Here is a 19705-nt window from a genome sequence, read left to right on the forward strand (position 1 = left end):
TACTCACTAAAACAAAAAATCTTTCATGCTAACCTTGGCTCGTTAACTTAGTTCTAGTTATTCGAATGAATAAACAGACCTAGAATTCAGATTTTTCCACCACTCAGAACTTTCCTAGATTTACCCAATCTGGTGAGCTTTCAATAAGATCTCTGAATGTGAATGGCCTCACACACTAAAGAGGAAATTTCTCCTTATTTATGTAAGTTGAAATCAGATTTGGATGTAGTTCAAAGTTTCTGAGTATTACATTTAATGGTACTCTAGAAATTCACAGACAGTATTTATAGAGAAGATAGTTTTGACACTCATGAAATCTGGTCAGAAATTGCTATGATATTCTTGTTGGGATTTTAAAAAAGGTTATTTCTGAGATAACTTTGTAAAACATTACAATAATGCATTAGTTAGATCCTTGATTCCTAAAGATGGTGTGAAGCCAATTACTATTATTCACAGCAGGGAAAGAGCTTAGAAATACTTAACTGAGAAAATTCACCATCCCACCACTCCTTACTTCATTCTGGAAATAGCTGGAAATAAGCCCACAGCACACAGTTCCACAAAAGCTGAGATATCACACTTAATTCCTTACAAAAATGAGGAAAGAGACTGGGAGGTCAAATTGCAAAACCAAACTCAAGAAATAAAAACAAAACACTAGCAATGAAAATACTTCTCGGGCTTCTCTGGTGGTGCAGTGGTTAAGAATCCACCTGCCCATGAAGGGGATACGGGTTCGAGCCCTGGTCCGGGAAGATCCCACATGCCACGGAGCAACTAAGCCCATGCGCCACAACTACTGAGCTTGCACTCTAGAGCCCGCAAGCCACAACTACTGAGCCCACGTGCCACAACTACTGACTAGCCCACGTGCCACAACTGCTGAAGTCTACGCACCTAGAGCCTGTGCTCCGCAACAAGAGAAGCCACTGCAATGAGAAGCCTGCACACCGCAACGAGGAGTAGCCCCCGCTCACCGCAACTAGAGAAAGCTGTGCACAGCAACGAAGACCCAATACAGCCAAAAATAAATAAATTTATTAAAAAAAGAAAATACTTCTCATAGAAGTGTTTCTCTTTCATTAAAAAAAAAGAAGTGTTTGCTAGATTTGGATGTCATTTTGGATCAAAGTTCACCCTTAGACTTTGCTATTTTCATCATAATGTTTTTAGTATTACAGTATAAATGAAAAAGGTCCATAAAAAATTGAAACCAGAGTTGATGGATGTCAAGGTTTAAGGAGGAAACCAAGTCACAATGAACTTGGTGCTGACTCAGATTCTTTACCTGCTTAATTGTCAGGAGCTCTTTTGAGTTTTGAGTCAAATAACTTTAGACATTAAAACAATTACAATTCTGTCTCCACCAGTACTTTCACCTTCCAGGCCAGGGAAATGAAGGTAAATCCATCAACACCAATGAGTCTTCAAGAAAAAGTTGCCCATGATTTTGTGAGGCTCCTTTCAATAATTTCTGAAGTGGGACTTTAGGAAACATACTCTCCAATAGGATAATAGTTTGTGTAAATTTAACTCTTCCCTTTGAAATCAAAACATTAAATTGAGCTCATGTGATTTAAGGAAAAAAAAAAAAAAAGACATGCTGCCCAAGGATGGGTTGAGTCCAAAGAAAAGGAAAGAGCTAGCAAGTATCCAGTCTGTTTGTTCCAAGAACCATCAATTCAGGGGACAAAGCAGTTTTCTCTCTATTCCTGAATTTCTCTGGTTTGGATATTGGCAATACTAATTTGAGAATGACTAGTTTCTACATTTCTCTTGAGGCTGTATGGAACCCACTTAAATCCCCAAGGAAGCAAATAAACGTTTTTGCTTTTTTTTTTCCTTTGAGTGGTTGGTTTCATATTCTTAAATGACTTTCTATTATAAAAACAATAGCTTTTTATTGTAAAAATAAAGAATAGTTACAATCGCTTAGCAGTTTGGCACTTCTCTTTCCAATTTTGTAATCTTTGCCTAGAGTTTCATCGAGCTGAGATCACTCTATACATGCAATTTTTATCTAGCTCATTGAGCCAAGACATGAGCATGTTCCAAATGTTATTAAGGATTAAAATATAACCGTAAAGGTTACTTAATAATTTACTTTAAGGATGTACCATAATTTAATAAATCACTCTCCTTTGTTGGACACCTAGAATGCTTTTAAGTTTTCACTATTATAAATAATACTTTAATAAGCACTATTTAGTCATTAAGCTTTTGCTGAATTTCAGATATCTATAAAGTGTATGTTTAGAAGTGGAAATTCCAGGACAAAGGATATGGCACATTGCTTTCATTTCTAATTTGTAGTGCTATCAGCAGTGTATAAAAGTGTCTCCCTCATGACACATTTATAATTAATAACATTTATTTTCTAAACTATGTTAAGAGGAAATGGTATCTCAAGGATTTAATTTACCTTTTTATTACTTGTAAAGTTGAAAAGGCTTTATATATTGTTTACCATTTGTATTTCCTTTTATTGTGAAATGTCCACTTTCCTTTGCCCATTTATTTGCTGGGTTTTACTATTTTTTAATAGATTATACATACTCTTTATATATTAGGGATATTAACTCTTTATTGAAAATATTTTTCAAGTTATCTCCTGGTAACTTTGAAGTCATTAAATCTATAGATTTTTTTTCCCCTTTGTTTCATTCATTGCTTCTAAATTTAGAAAGGTTTTTCTCATCAAGACATTTGACACTATATAAATTTTCTTCAAAATCTTTGATGATTTAATTTTTAAAATATTAATGCTTTAAATCATATGAACTGTTCTCTCTACCAAATAATTTTCCCAGCATTGTATGCAGAACAGTTATTTCTTTCTAACTAAAGTTCTATCTAAAGTTGGAAATAATTTTATTTAGTTATACTTCTAGGTTAAGATATCAGCCTTCTAGTAGTACCTGGTTGCCCTCCTTGTATCCAAATCCTCATTGTGTAACCTTGCAGTTACTGGAGTGTACTGCTTCACCCCTGACTTTGGGCTAAATTGTGCAACTTGCTTTGATTAATGTGATTGTGAATAGAAGTGATCCTATGTCAGTCCTCATCTAAGCCTCAAGAGATGCTGCAGGGTCCCGCTTGCCTTCTTGAGCCTCTGTGATCACCACATAGCTGCTTTCTCCTTTAGCCTGGGCTCCCAAAGAAGCACACATAGAATGGAGCTGTCCCAGCTGCCCTACCGATGTGCAATGCAGAGTAAGCAGTCAACCCAGCCAAGGCTGGGTGAGGCACAGCTGCCCAACTGCATTCAGCTGAGCTCAGCTGAGCTCCCACCCAACTTGTAGATGTGGAAGAAATAAATTCTTATTGGCTTCTGCTACTGAGATTTTATTGGTAGGATTGGTAGGTTGTTGGTACGATTTTAGCAGCAAGAGAGAAGTGGATATCCTGAACAATAGGAGGAAAAAAGGAAAAGGATAGAGTTTATGGACACCCACGTGGAGAGGCAGAGATGGCCAGATATGAAATAGTTACTTGGAATCAAAAAGGAATAAGACTCCAGTGGTTGGAAAAAAAAAAAAAAAAAGCCAAACTCTTTTCAAGTCAAACACATACTTGTATTGACAAGCTCTCATGGCAGAATTTGTATGTGTTTTTCACCCAGACTTCAAGCTTAAACACAGGCTGTTCTCACCCAAGAAGTAAATAGAAAAAAAAAAAAAAAAGACTTAATCCCCCCTGCCCCCACCCTGGAAAAAAAAAAAACTTCAGGGGAAAATATTTATTAAGTTTGAGTTTTCCTGAATATACTTTTTAAAGATTTTTCTTCTTTTTTTAATTTTTTAATAGATCTTTATTGGAGAATAATTGCTTCACAAAACTGTGTTAGTTTCTGTTGTACAACAAAGTGAATCAGCCATATGCATACATGTGTCCCCATATCCCTTCCCTCTTGAGCCTCTCTCCCATCCTCCCTATCCCACCCCTGTAGGTCATCGCAAAGCACCAAGCAGATCTCCCTGTGCTATGCTGCTGCTTCCCACCAGCCAACTATTTCACATTTGGTAGTGTATATATGCGGATGCTACTCTCACTTTGCCCCAGCTTCACCCTCCCACCCTGTGTCCTCAAGTCCATTTTCTATGTTTACCTCTTTATTCCTGCCCTGCAACTAGGTTCATCAGTAACTTTTTTTTTTTTTTTTTTTAGATTCCATATATATGTGTTAGCATACGGTATTTGTTTTTCTCTTTCTGACTTACTTCACTCTGTATGACAGACCCTAGGTGCATCCACCTCACTGCAAATAACTCAATTTTGTTTCTTTTTATGGCTGAGTAATATTCCATTGTATATACGTGCCACATCTTCTTTATCCATTCATCTGTCAATGGACATTTAGGTTGGTTCCATGTCCTGGCTATTGTAAATAGTGCTGCAATGAACATTGTGGTACATGAGTCTTTTTGAAATATGGTTTTCTCAGGGTATATGCCCAGTAGTGGGATTGCTGGGTCATATGATAGTTCTATTTTTAGTTTTTTAAGGAAACTCTATACTGTTTTCTATAGTGGTTGTATCAATTTACATTCCCACCAACAGTGCAGGAGGGTTCCCTTTTACACACAAAAAAGACTTACACTCTGAGATTTTGCACAAAGCAGAAAACCCAACTATTCATCCTAGTCTCTCACCTTCTGTTGAAATCAACCTGGATGGAATGATCAATGACAAGGTCAGCGGGACAGACAGGGTTTATTTTCTCTGGATTCCCTCCTAACTTTTTCACAGCATCACGCATGGCAGCAAAGTCAACCACAGCTGGCACACCCCTAAGAAAAGGGAGATTAAGCAGAAAACAAATCGGTTAAACAAGTGCCATGGGATTTTTCAGCTTTTGCCTCTGCTGATAATATTGGCAATGGGACTGTTTCATCGGCTGTTTCATCAGTGGTGCTAACAATGGATGTGTTAGAAAAGTGAAAGTGTCTAAACACATTCCCTTCAGCAGAAATCACATCAGTAATAAGTGCCGCGACTGAGTGGTATCTCTATATGCAATTTTATCCCTGCATTGAAGGTCACAGCCAATATGGTCTAAACAGAGAAGCTGTGGGAAAGCTGGCAATTAAAAACTCTGGAACTTTTTCTGCCATCACTGTTCCCTTTTCATATGGTGGGCTGACAAAGACCTGTACAAGATATACGGATCACACCCTTCAACTTCAGACCAAATTTAAAGGAATGGATATAATTCAGAAAAGTAGGCTGTGAATCAAATTTATACTAAGTGAATGCTTCCTTTTTATTAGAGAATAAAATTTGGGTGATCTTTCCTCTAAAAAAAATGAAATTTGCTCTCCAGAAGGAATAAAATAACATCATTTCAAAATGAAATGGTAATGTCTCAAAATGAAGCCGTGATAGGGAGCAATTCCTGGGAATAGCAGGATGTGAACAGAGGCTTAACAGCAACACATCACGCCTTGTGAACTACGTATCTCCCCTCAGGTGACACATATCAACGTTCCAAGGACAGCTGTTTGAAACCTGGCTCCTTGGGTGATAGGACACAGGGGCGAAAAGATTCCGAGATAGCTCCACTCCATACTGTTTCTTTCAACTTTTGTTAGTACACTTAGAACTAGGATCTTGAAGACCAAGGACAAAGATCTTTGCCACTGGAAAAGGTGGAGTGAGTATGCATCCTGATTTGCCTGAGATTATCTCTTCCCGTCTGGGATGACTGCCCTCTTTTGCTTTCAACCGTCTCTGAATGTTAAGTGAAAAATTATACAGTCACTGTGTTTTTTATTTTTGCTTTTAAGAAGCTTTCTTTAAAGGCTGACAAGGGATGCAGAGAAAAACAGAGTGAAGTGACATGAGGCTCACGTGAAGTCCTGCAGGATGACGCGGGCAGGCTTAAACGGCACTTCTATGTTCTTATGCTGCATGACATTCCAATTTAGGATATTTTCAACATCATTTTTCTTCACCAAAAATTGATCACAGTTCCGAATGGCTGCCTCCAGGAGAACTCTGATAGAAAATGGTAGTCGTCCTAGGAGTAAAGGAGAAAGTATAACAAAACCAAACCCATGAGACATCTTATTATAAGAGCTCTCTAAAGCCAAACTCCATACAAACTTGATACAAGGCATCACACTATTCTTCCAGCAGGGAAAGAGTAAATTTAAACTGATTCCAACAGTTTAAAATATAAAACTACTGAATGGATTTAGGAGACATTCAGTACTAGAAAATGCCAACAGCCTAGGCAAAAAGAAAATATTACACTTAAATCTTTCATAATAAATGGTTGCCTAGCCTTGGAATCCAGTAACAGAATTTCCCTTAAGTCATCATGAAAGACATGAGTCTAGATAATTTACTGTATTACTGTTAGCAAGTACACACACATACAGTAGTATTCCTTATGAAACCTAGTGTTTAAGAAATGAGAAGATAACCCCTTTACAATTATTATAATAAGACTAAAGAATAGTCAGATACATCTTTCAAAGGAAATAAACCCCTAAACACCATGTAGTGTGGTCATTGGTAACTGTGTTTTCTAGAATAAAACAATGGTAACTCATTAAGAAAAGTTATTTTGTTTATAAAAGAAATGGTCCATCCGGATACATGAGAATTATTTACCAGTATTATCCAGAAAAGGCAAGACTACAAAGGTAGAGAAGCATAGGAGTTGGAATAAAAAAGGCTTGTGTTTTCATCCTCTTCTGCTACCTACATAGTTGTTATTTAATCATATCATTTACTCTCTCTGGGCCTCAGCTTCCTCAGGACTTCTTATGTTTTTAAACATAACATGATAGGGTTGTTATTCAGATTAAACAATATATATGTACAAACACTCTCTATACTAAATGTTATGTAAATGTTACATATATATAATCATTATTATCTACTTGAAAACGAGCAATGTAAGAAAGGTGTGTATTTGTGTGGTTAACCCAAGACCATTCAGCCATCTCTGCTACTCCCTCTTCCAACTCTCCTAAAGCCTAATTTATTAAGTAGCTTACTTATTATGCAAATGATATTCCAATTACTATCAGAGCACTTACATCATAGAGCCATGTACCTACCATATCTTGAATCCTCCAATTTATTCAAATTGAAGAATTTCTTTCCTGGTTGTGCAGGATCCAAAGGCTCAGCGAGGTGTGCAAATGGGTTGCTCATTATTCCTGATGGCCACGTGTCCCTGAAAAGAACAGAGAACATTTAATTTCTACTCTCAAAGCTGGACCTTATTTATTCAATGAGTGTTTGCCCTCTTTAACGATTATGATACATTCACTTCAAGAAATCACTTATCTTCTCAGAGTAGGGGAAAGGTGGGACATAAATGAATAAAAAATGATATCCTTAGCAGAGAAAGTGGGCTCTGTGAAGCTATTTGTGAAAGCTAGGATTCACCTCTCAAGGGTGCATACAATTCCAAACTTCTTTTGCCTTATCTGTATACAACTTTCCAAAATTCTTGCACTGATAAATCATGAGGAAGAAGGGAAATGAAGGATGTGTTGCATGGTGAATCTCGAATATGTGGACAGACCTCTGAGCTGGACTCATGTTTTGCTTGATAGGAGGTTAAGAGGTCCAGAGCAGGTGACATTGTGCAATTGTATAAAACTCGAACTCTGGAAGAGCGGACTTGAAAGCAGCTGTTTTCTGTTGTAACTGTGTCTGCAGCGTTTTAAATAAACCTGTTAGTTGGAAGTCTTCCCAACTCACTTTTGAGTTGGTAGCAAGAGTGAGTTCACATCAGGTAATCTTTAAGGTACACTGTGGTGGCATAAAGGCCCAAACTCCCCAGATATGTTTGGAGAAGACCCTCTACCCCAGCTCTGGGCAGAATTTCTCCTTATCTTTTTTTTTTTTGCGGTACGCGGGCCTCTCACTGTTGTGGCCTCTCCTGTTGCGGAGCACAGGCTCCGAGAGCGCAGGTTCAGCGGCCATGGCTCACGGGCCCAGCCGCTCTGCAGCATGTGGGATCTTCCCGGACCGGGGCACGAACCCGTGTCCCCTGCATCGGCAGGCAGACTCTCAACCACTGCGCCACCAGGGAAGCCCTCTCCTTATCTTTTTATAAATTATAAGTGGTGAACAAGAAAGGACACTGTTCCTGGCCTCCACCACACAGATAAACAGCAATTTCAAATAACTATATAACTTAGAGCAAAACACTCTGGGGTGGAAGTCGGAAGACTTGCTGTCTAGTCCTACCCCTTGGGCAAAAGTCTTTTAATCGATCCATTCTCCAATAGTCTTAATTTTAAGATAATAATAGTAACATTCCCCTATCTAATCCAAGGTTTTTATGAATAAATATTCATAAAACCTATTTTGGGGATGACTGATATGGAATGATCAACATATTACTATAAAATGAAAACAAAGTACAATATCTTACTCGACTTATGATTGGGTAACACCGTGATAAACCCGTTGTAAACTGAAAATATCGTAAGTTGAAATGCATTTAATATACTAAGCTACTGAACATCACAGCTTAGCCTAGCCTACCTCAAATATTCTCAGAACACTTACGTTAGCTTACATTTGGGCAAGATCATCTGACAAAGAGCCTATTTTATAAGGAAGTGCTGAATATCTCATGTAATTTATTGAATACTGTACTGAAAATGAAAAACAGGGTAGTTGTCTGGGTACAGAATGGTTGTAAGGGTGTCGGTTGTTCATCCTCCTGATCGTGTGGCTGACTGGGACTCGTCACAAGAGAGTGTTGTACCGCATATCACCAGCCCGGGAAAAGATCAAACTTCAAAGTGTGTTTCTACTGAATGCCGTAAGTCAAACCATTGTGAGTCGAGGACCATTTGTACAGAAAACGACTGTTTGTGGAGATAAAAAGTGACAAGTGGGCCTTGTCTCCATAGACAGGCCCATGTCTTCGTTGAGACACAAAAGAGACTGGTTCCTTTAAGAGGAACAGCGGCCTCGAAGTCAGGATTGGGAGAAAGACTCAGCTTCATTGTATATCCTTTGGTATTATTTGCATTTTTAACTGTACAAATATAACTGTTTGAAAACTAGTTAAAAACTTAAAAGAGATAGATGATGAGCACACCCACTGTGTCTAAAGTCCAGTGCCAGGCAGTTCTGGGGAGAGGCAGCTGAGTGAGAAGCAACCCCTGCCTTCCTGAAGTTACGAGTGCAGAGACAATGGGATGAGCTGGGCACCGGCAACAGGCGTGAGAGAATGAGAAGGAAGAGTGCGGTGGTCTGCCGAGCACCTTTTTATTAGGAATCGCCTCTTTCCCCTAGTCCCACGTGGTTTTTGCAGGAGCTGCCATTTGGTGGGGGAGAGGGAAGGCCAACTGACGTCTCTAGGAATTCCGGAACTGAAACTAAAGAAAGCCTAGCACGGGATGCTGGGGCATGCCCTAGATCATCTGCAGTAGAACTACCTGGGGCTCTTTCTTGTTAAAAATAGGCTCCCGAGTCCCACCGCTGAGCTACTGAATCAGAAGGGACTGGGGGAGGCGCCAGGAATTCGACAATCTCCCAGGTGTCTCTAGCACGTGTCCAGTTTGAGAATCATTGCTGGACACCGTGGAGGACCAGGTGAAGAAGGTACACTTGATTCAGAAAGCAGGGAGGTACCATGGAAAGTATATGTTTGAGAGGGGGAGTGAATCGCAACCAAAATAACCACACAGTTCAGGAAGGGGGCCTGAACAAGTGAAGCAGGCAGCACGGGGGCTTGGCAGCCTGGGCAACGTTTGCCCGGCTAAGGGAGCGGCAGCCACTTGGCTCCAGCCGCGGGCTGCATGCTGGAATATGCCAGCCCAGTGTGGACAGAGCCAAGTTTTCAAGCGAGGCTGGCAATCTGGATTTCTACACGAACATTCTTGATTTATAAATGTCAGTAACTAGATTTTTCTAAACTACTGAGTGGGCCTGCAGCACAATGGCCAAACCAAACATGCCTGAGGGGCACTACCTGACCTGTGTTCTAACTTAGCCTGGCAGATGTTTTGGAGGAATGGGAGGTAACTACAGAGAGACAACTCAGGCAGGAAACTCCGGAAGTGGTAGGAACCCCTCGCTGAACTGGACACGGTGGTCTGTTCATATCTTTCAAAAGCCTTAAGTCACTGAATCATCCCTAAAGGGGCTCAGTTTGCCAAAATTCTATGGTTAAACCAGTTGCCAAATTGTACCCATATTTGCCATGATGCAGTGAGGACACAGGACACAACGTGTCAGTTTGCTTCCCCGTACCTTATAAATGCCCTGGCAGAACTCTGGAAGCCTTACACGATTCCTGCTGTTCCTACCACCCTACAAAGCCAGCTGGTATTTCAGGATGGATATAGTGACCAGTATGGCTCTTGTAGAAAATGTGTCGTATAAAGCACTCTCCATCTGCCTCCTTTTTTCCTTAGAGACTAGATAATTGTGTAGTTTCACTATATAAATGAAGGAAATTTTACTTGCAGAAGTTGGGAGAGAGAAGAGCCAGTGACTAATTACTAAGTATCAGCGCGTGCCAAGTGCTTCATACCATCTTCTATAACTCTGGCAACATCTCTGTAAATTCCAGCCTATCATTACTCCCATTTTACAGCTGAGAAAACTGCAGCTCAGAGAGATGGAAAAACTCGCCTCAGGGTATACATCCAGTAAGAGGCAGAGCTAGGTTTTGAACTCTGGCTTTTTCCACCAGCCCCCTGGGGCTGCCTCTCCAGGTGTGGCAACTCCTGGTTTGAAGATGGCACTGGCTGGAGGTCACCACCCAACCCCCAGAGAGCTGAAAAAAGCCAGGAGATGCATGGGCCTGAGAAATCCTCCTCCAAGAGGCAGTTTTGAATACTAGAGTTGCCTTTCCTTCTTTCTAGGGGTCACCCAGTACAGTGGCCTGAGCCAGGCATTGATTGTCCCATGTCCCTTGCCACAGGTCAGTGGAAAGCAACAGGAGCTGTGTTTTTGCAACCCCAAACTGGTTTTGCTTGGAAGTTGGGAAATGGACCTCCCCCCACCACCACCACCCCCTTATAAGCCTGTTGGGTTCTGGAAATCAGAGCCACTCCACAGTTTCACTCATTCTATCACTCTTGTTTCAAATGACCTTATAGGAGTTCCCAGTGCTTTAGTAATCCCAAGAGGGAGCCAGAACAACGATGTGCCAAGCAGGGTGTGAGGGGAAAGATCTTTGGTTTGGGAACAGTCCAGATACAAAGTAGAATCTAGGCATTGTGAATGTACCTAGGTCTGCCTTACCCTGGCCAGAATCCTAGCCCATCCCCAAACCTTGAGTATTACCCCAAATTATCCCAAGATCTGTGATTTTGCTAGAAACGCCACCAACTGGCCAGGGAATCCTGTCTACTTCCACAACCACAGAAAGCACAGACCCCACTGTTTCAATTCCTTTCTTATCTGCATTGTTCCTGCCTTTTTTTCTGTTTTGTCTAATGCCCATTCAATACTAATAAAAGAGAGGAATGAGCAAACAGAGAGGATCTGGGGGGAGAGGGTGGAGTGTCATCCTAGGTTTTTTTCTCTTTTGGAAGAGGGAAGAATTAGTATGCATGGAAATATGTTCGGGTTGCTGCCTCTTGTGTTCCACAGAATAAGGTGGTACTGCATGGAGGCAAAGGAAAAAAGAAAGAGAAAAAAAAAAAAGCAAAGAAGGGCAAATGGTATCTTTTAAGCAGCGAGTTTACAGCTCACTCAGAACTTGCCCTTCCTGAACACTTGTGTTGAGAAGGCTAGGACTGCTGATATCTGCCTGGCCTCTGAATCAAGTGGGACCCATGGACAGTTCTCAAAGAAAAGGAATCCAAAAAGAGACACTTGCACCATCTCTGAAACCCTTCACTACATCTGTTCACATTCGGAAAGAAAAGATAATTATTTGGTAGCAAAACGGTGTCTCTCAAAGCTAACCCATCCTGAAATACCAGCTGGGTGACTTGGTATGATCCTTACAGATACATTTTGTACATCGAAGAGTAGGGGTGGGGAAGGGAGTGCTGGACACCAGATTTTTAAAGTAAATTACTAAAAATACTAAATAGTAGGCACAGGCAGGCAGATCTGAGACACTTAACACATGAAGTACGCTCCCAGTAAAAAAGGTTGAGGGAGTTCAGTGCTGGGGATCCTCTCCAGCCACAGACAGTGTCGCTGCCAACTGACCTTTGGCCTCAATTTAGGACACTGGCATGTGACTTACTTGGAGAGGCACCTTCACTTGTACATGTGTGGCTTGGCATTGATCCGTCACCACAGGCTAGGGACACTTTGATCTTAGATGCTAAGGAGGTAATGAGATAAATCAGAGAATGGTGAGCCTACCTTAAAGAACTTTACCTAGGACTACATCAGGGGACCAACATTCCCCTGATGAGAAAATAGAGTCCCTAAAAAGAAGTTGATGGCCTGGGGTCACAGGATTATAAGTGGTAGCACCAGGAGAAATGTAGCTGATTTTCCCTCCAGTAAAAAAGCAAATTTCTGGCAGAGAAAACAAACAAACAAACAAAAACACCTTAAAATCCTTCGTAAGTAGAGTTGAAAAAAGTACGTATCACAGTCTTCTGGCACTTTTGTGAGTTAGTTCTATAATCATTCACTGAACCTTCCGTGGTTCAAAATTCCAGAGAACTGACTGACAGCTAAACTTTGGGAAAACAACCTGTGGTTAAGTTTTTAACTGCTCTTGATGACTAGTTTATTCCAAGAGAGGCGGAGGAATGACAAATCAATTCCGTCGATGTAAATATCAGACCACATACCATTCACATGCAAATGAACACACAAAAGAAAGATACAGAGTAAAGTTAAGATATATAGATTGCCAACAGGCACGTGAAAAGATGTTCAATATTGCTAATCATCAGAGAAATGCAAACCACAATGTCAGTGGTTTTGCAAATGAAAACCACAGTCTCACACCTGTCAGGATGGCTACCATGAAGAAGACCACAAAAAACAAATGTTGGCGAGGATGTGGAGAAAACGGAACCCTCGTACGTGATTGGTGGGAATGTCAATTGATGCAACGACTGTGGAAAAGAGTATGGAGGTTCTCAGAAAACTATAAACAGAACTACCACATGATCCAGCAATTCCACTGCTGTGTATATACCCGAAGAAAACGAAAACACTTATCTGAAGAGATACATGCATCCCTATGTTCAAAGCAGCATTCTTTACAGTAGCCAAGATATGGAAGCAACCTAAGTGTCCATCAACAGATGAATGGAGAAAGAAGATGTGGTGTATATATATACAATGAAATAGTACTCAGCCATAAGAAAGAATGAAACTTTGCCATTTGTAACAACTGGACTTGGCGGGTATTATGCTTGGTGAAATAAATCAGACAGAGAAAGGTTATCACTTACCTGTGGAATCTAAAGAATAAAACGAATGAAGAATATAACAAAACAGAAACAGCACAGAACAGACACTTAGATCAATGGGACAGACTATAGAGCCCAGAAATAAACTCACATACTTATGGTCAATTAATCTACAACAAAGGAGGCAAGAATATGCAATGGAGAAAAGACAGTCTCTTCAAAAAGTGGCGCTGGGAAAACTGGACAGCTACATGTAAAAGAATGACATTAGAACATTTTCTAACACCATATACAAAAATAAACTCAAAATGGATTAAAGACCTAAATGTAAGACCAGAAACCATAAAACTCCTAGAAGAAAACGTAGATGGAACCCTCTTTGACATAAGTCATAGCAATATTTTTTTGGACCTGTCTCCTAAAGCAAAGGAAACAAAAGCAAAAATAAACAAATGGGACCTAATTAATCTTAAAAGCTTTTGCACAGCAAAGGAAAACATGAACAAAACAAAATGACAACCTATAGAATGGAAGAAAATATTTGCACATGATATGACCAATAAGGGGTTAGTTCATATCCAAAATATATAAACAGTTCATACAATTCAATACCAAAAAACAAACAACTCAATTAAAAACTGAGACCAGTTATAACCTATGTGGAATCTAAAAAATAAAACAAATCAGTGAGTATTATAAAAGACTCACAGATATAGAGTATAAATTAGTGGTTACCATTGGGGAGAGGGAAGGGAGGAGAGCAAGACAGGGGTAGGGGTCTTCAAGGTATAAACTACTATGTATAAAATAAACAAGCTACAAGGATATATTGTACAGCACAGGGAAAATAGCCAATATTTTATAATAACTATAAATGGAGTATAATCTTTAGAAATTGTGAATCACTATATTGTACACCTGAAACTTATATAATGTTATAAATCAACTACACTTCAATTTAAAAAAAAACTTAGAAAAAAGATCAGAAAAATACATTAAAAGAAAATTTTAAAAACAAAATTTTTATGTATTTATTTAGGCTGCGCTGGGTCTTAGTTGGGGCACCTGGAATCTCCGTTGTGGCATGTGTGATCTTTAGTTGCAGCATGTGCGATCTTTAGTTGTGGCATGTGAACTCTTAGTTGCAGCATGCATGTGGGATCTAGTTCTCTGACTAGGGATCAAACCCGGGCCCCTTGCATTGGGAGCATGGAGTCTTAGCCACTGGACCACCAGGGAGGTCCCTAAAAGAAAATTTTAAAAATAGATGCTCATTGTGGAAACACTATTAATCAGCTATAAAAAATGAGGTAATCCTACCATTTGTGACAACATGGACTTTGAAGACATTATGCTAAGTGAAATGAGTCAGAAAAAGACAAATACTGTATGATCAGATTGCACTAATGTATAGAAGTAGAACCTAATTAAAAAAAAAACACAACTCACAAAAAAAAAAAAGAAAATGCAAGTGAACAAAAAGAAGAAAATGAAAGTCATCTGTAATACCATGGTTTGGAGTTTCATTTAACATGACTTTTAAATGTACTTGGATTTTTAAAAAATGATTAGACCTCACATTGTTTTGTAACTTGCTTTTTTTTCCACTCAGCAGTAGACCACAAACATCTTTATAGAGCCATCATGTGATATTTTATATCACTTTTAACTACACCATAAAAATCTATCATTCAGATATATAATTTATTTAAATCTCTTATTATTAAAATACATAGGTTGTTTCCAAGTACTAACATTCAAATACCGCTTGCAACTTTTGTATACATTTCTTCGAATAGCTCCTTAATGCATTTCCTTAAAATAAACGCGTAGCTCTCAGTTCCTAGAAGTAGGACAGCTGGGTGAAAGGATCTGATATCTCCATTGGGTTGCACATCACCAGGTTGCCAGGGAAAGGCTGTACCAATTTTATGACCCTTCTCTGAAGCAGTGAGTAAATGAAGGTGCCTAAACCAGGCAACATAATTGGTCTTTACCTTTTGCCAAACTGAGAGATTAAAAAGCTAACCTTGGGCATTTCTCTAATTGCTAGTGAAGGTGAATACCTTTCCATCCCTCTGTTAGAATCTGAATTTCTTCTTTTGTAAACTCCCTGTCTGCCAGAAAGGGCAAACTGAGGGTCACTAAGATGGCCTCTGGTGACCAAATGTTCTCATCTCCGAGGGGACTTCACTGCACTGTTCCTGTGGATGAGACTCAGCTCTGTAGTCCTGGAGAGGCAAGGACTGCCTGTGGCCTCTACCTGATCTTGAGACTTGCAGTCTGTAAGATTGCCCTTTACCTGAAGGGAGCCCTAAAATCTAATGCACAGTTTGACCCCATGCTCAGGTGCACTGTGAACCTAGTTGGTTATAGCAAAGTAAGTGACCAATTAGCTTACCTCACAGGCAAAATCCCCACTGGGGTCAGTGAGCTTTGCTACCTGTAACCCAGACCATTTCCAAGCCCAGGCAGCAGTCTTGCAAATGGGTTTTGTGAGGGAGCCCGAGTACAGCATATGGATAGTACAATGCTAAATCACTGCTCTTGCTAGAGGATCGCCTGGGACTATACCCCAGCTGACAGTCATGATGCCTGTTTGGTACAGCCAGATTTGTAGAGATGTTTGGAATAGTCGACTGATTTTAGCTAAATGCCAACGATCAGATAAAATAAGAGTCACGTTTTCAGGTGTTTTTCCAGCCTTTGGAGTATATAAATCTAAGATTTAGCTGCTTATGCTGTCGGAGTTGAATCTTCTTAGGTGGTCTTATGATAGAGAAAGAGGCATGCATATGAATGGGCCCTACCACCAGCCACAGGATTTCCACGCATCAGTGGGAAAGAGCAGAGGACAGGCGTAACCCTGGGCAGCAGAATTCCCCTCAGTAATGGGATGGGGAGAATAAAGTTGGGGGGTGGGGTGGAGATTGTGTGTAATTAGTTTCCTGGAGAGTTTGGATAGTTTGAAAGAGCCTTCAGGTGATTCGTTGAGAATCACTGCTCTGTGTGGTCTAAAGTACAGACAACACACCCTCAGAATTGTTTATTTAGGATATCTAAAGACACAAGAGTAGATTTTTTTTTAAATCTATGCTAACAACAGAAAGAGGTTTCTTCTGTATTCATGTGGTTTACCCACCTCTCTCCTTCTCTTCTCACATTTTCTTAAATATACCCTCCCTGAATTTTCATGGCTTCCAACTCCGAAGTTAAAGCAGTATCACTGCATCTTTTAGGGTTTACTTCAGTTCACTAAAAAGATTAGCTGTGCTTCATTTTTTTCTGTTTAAAGAGAAATTAATTGGTCCCACCCCCAAACTGTTGTGTATCTAAACATCATGCTACTTATAAACAACTTTTTGTCAAAAGTGAGATTCCAAGGATGTCTATAAACAAGATTGAGGTCAGAACCATTCAGGTCCTCAAACCACCATGGCTTGTCAAGTCGGTTCTTTTACAAAGCGGAGAGCTAGAAATATTAGTTCTTTGCTTTATTTGATGCAGATGCATCTGGAAAAATGGAATAGCTGAATAGCTCTGAATTTTCCCAGAGACCAAGTCACTTCTTTGATCTTCTTAGCTGTTCATAAAAGTATTGAAAAAAAAAATACACACACACCAAAAACAACACAAAAATCTCTTAAATGTGATACTTGTAACCAAAAGAATTTTAAAGCCATAAGTGCAATTGTATATTTTGGAAGAGAATGAAAAAGAAAGAAAGGAAAAGAAAAAAAAACGGAAAAAAAGTAGTACTGTTGTAGGAAAAATGGGGCATGAGAGAATGGTCATGTCCCAGGCCTAGAGTCCTTGGGATGGCTGGCCAAGTGAGTAAGCCATAGTAAAGTGAAAGTGGGTTTATTTACAGAGGTACACACTCCACAGAAAGAAGCAGCCCCAGGGGTGGGGTTCTCTTGGAAAGTGAGAGCAGCCCCTGAAATGTGGGGCTGGTTAGTTTCTATGTGCTGGGCAATTTCATAGCTAATGAGTGGGATATTCTATCTTGGAGAGGGGGTGGGGATTTCCAGGAATTAGGGCACCACCCACCTTTTGGCCTTTCATGGTTGGCCTCAGGACTGTCATGGTGCCTGTCTGTGTGTTGTTTAGCATATGCTAATATATTACAATGAGTGTGTAATGAGGCTCAAGGTCTATGGGAAGTTAAATCTTCTTCCATCTTGGACCTAGTTGGTTTTAATGAGTTTTTGTCGTATCCTCAGGATATGTCATTCTTTTAAAGGTTGTGCCTTGCCCCTGTCCCTCCTGTCTCAGTGCAGAAGGAGGGTCTTAGAGAAAGAATGACTTTATGACAGTATAACCAAATCCATCAACACATTTTTCTTGGGCACTAATTAATGCAAAGTGCACTTTATACCACAAAAGTCAACAAGACTCTGCTTTCAAAAAGCTTTGCCATCACACAATAACTTGTCACTTTTTGCTAAAATTTTAAGTTATCAGTCTGTTTTCACTAACTCTTTTGTCTCATCCTGGACCACTGACCAGAATGCTCCACATATATTCCTAGAGTTCTAAAAAGAGCTATAACAGCTTTTAAATGATTCAGTTTCATTCTGAATAAGCCACATAACCTTTCTGTGCCTCAGTTTCCCAGTCTGTAATATAAGGTTACTTGATGATCTAAAAAGTCCCTTCTGGGTGAAAAAATTCTGTTTCATTCATTCATTTGTTCAACACATATTTATGTTAACTGCGTAATATGTGCCGGGAACTGTATTAGGCACCAGGGATGAACCTGGGAACAAAACTGACAAAGCCCCCTCATGGTGCTTCCATTTCAGTGGAGGTAGATAGACTAAACAATAAACAAACATAGAAGCAGAACGTCAGACTGTGACCAGTTCTGTGGATAAAGCAGGACAGGGCACTAAGGAGTGTCGCCGTGAAGGGTATCAGGAGATCAAAGAAGGCCTCAATGATACGGAGCCACTTGAGAACAAGCTTGAAGGAAGTGAGGGGGCAAGCTCAGTGCAATCTTGAGGAGGGGTCAGATCATGTGCAAAGGTCCTGAGGTGGGTCTGAGAGAAAGCAAGGAGGCCAGAGCAGAGTGAGCGAGGGCAGAAAAGGAAAAGATTGAGGTGGGGAGTGGTAGAGTCAGCTACTGTAGGAACTCTGACTAAGGACAAACTACAAAGTACTCTCCTAACTTTACACTTGGTTTAAATTGTACATTTCCAACATCAGAATTTAGGTTTGGTAAGATATTAACTCATAATATGAAAACATTAGGTTGTCATTTAAAAAGTAGCTACCTTCCTGAAATCTAACCCTTCTGTTTCCCTGAACTTCATTAAGTAACACTGGAAATTTTCAGGATGTATCATAAAAATGATCATGACTCACTCAGCAGATGTCCATAGCCACTGCCAAAGGTAATGGTCAGGATTTGGGGGGCCAGAGCCGTGACCACGGCACTGTCTGATCAAGCAGCCCCTGCCCCAGCACTGTGCTGTGCTCAGTGGCCAAGACAGCACAACATCATATGAAATTCCCGAGAGAGAAAACTTGCCTGACACATCCTTTAAGCTCATTTTAAATGAACTGCAGTAGCACAAACTCCAAAGAACAGAAATAGTTACCTTTATTTTCTGGTATCACTATGAACTAATATAAACAGAGTTTCACAAAAAGTCTTGCTGAACTTCAGATTTATTATTCCAGAGATGCACTGAGAAAGGAAAGTCTTTGTGGGGTCATGAAACATTTGTCCAGAAAGTAAAGGAAGAAGCAGGGCAGGACCCCCTCAGAACCAGGTGTCCTGGCCAGTCCTCAGTTCCTGACCTCATCCTCTCCTCTTTTTTTTCTGCAATACGCGGGCCTCTCACTGTTGTGGCCTCTCCCGTTGCGGAGCACAGGCTCTGGACGTGCAGGCTCAGCGGCCATGGCTCACGGGCCCAGCCGCTCTGCGGCATGTGGGATCTTCCCAGACCGGGGCACGAACCCGCGTCCCCTGCATCGGCAGGTGGACTCTCAACCACTGCACCACCAGGGAAGCTCCATCCTCTCCTCTTTAAGGCTAGTCCTCAGCCCCTTCTCAAACTGTGGGTCCCCTACCCTGCAGCAACCCACCATTGCCAGTAGGGCTTCAAAAATGACGCCTGCAGAGCCCTGAAGTCCTACTGCATCTAAGTCCTGAGAGTAGGGGGTGCGAGGGGGCAGCAACTGTAGGTGTTACTAGCATTACAGAGCAGGCCTCGTCGATAGCCATCCTTTAAGAGTGGCGTGATTTCCTCAAGCTCCAAACTCATTTCGTAGATCCTTGGTAACAAACTTTTCTAACTCAAATTTTAGGAATTAGAAAGAGTGTCACCACGAAAGGCTGAGTGTCAGGCTGCCGGAGGTCTCACAGGGTA

At 40.5% G+C, this 19705-nt stretch overlaps 1 protein-coding gene across 1 annotated transcript in view; it reads right to left on the minus strand.

Moving 5' to 3' along the window:
* The window catches only part of ACO1 (aconitase 1), a 59473-nt gene that overhangs the window by 31903 nt on the left and 7865 nt on the right, over nt 1–19705 (minus strand). The window contains exons 2-4 of the mRNA XM_065879827.1: nt 7074–7192; nt 5854–6022; nt 4656–4793 (exon numbers count right to left, since the gene is read on the minus strand). Coding sequence (XP_065735899.1) covers nt 4656–4793; nt 5854–6022; nt 7074–7170 — 404 coding nt within the window. The 5' untranslated portion in view covers nt 7171–7192. The remainder of the gene's footprint in view (nt 1–4655; nt 4794–5853; nt 6023–7073; nt 7193–19705) is intronic.

This window comes from Phocoena phocoena, chromosome 6 (genome assembly GCF_963924675.1).
Source record: "Phocoena phocoena chromosome 6, mPhoPho1.1, whole genome shotgun sequence".
In the NCBI taxonomy this organism is placed as follows: domain Eukaryota; kingdom Metazoa; phylum Chordata; class Mammalia; order Artiodactyla; family Phocoenidae; genus Phocoena; species Phocoena phocoena.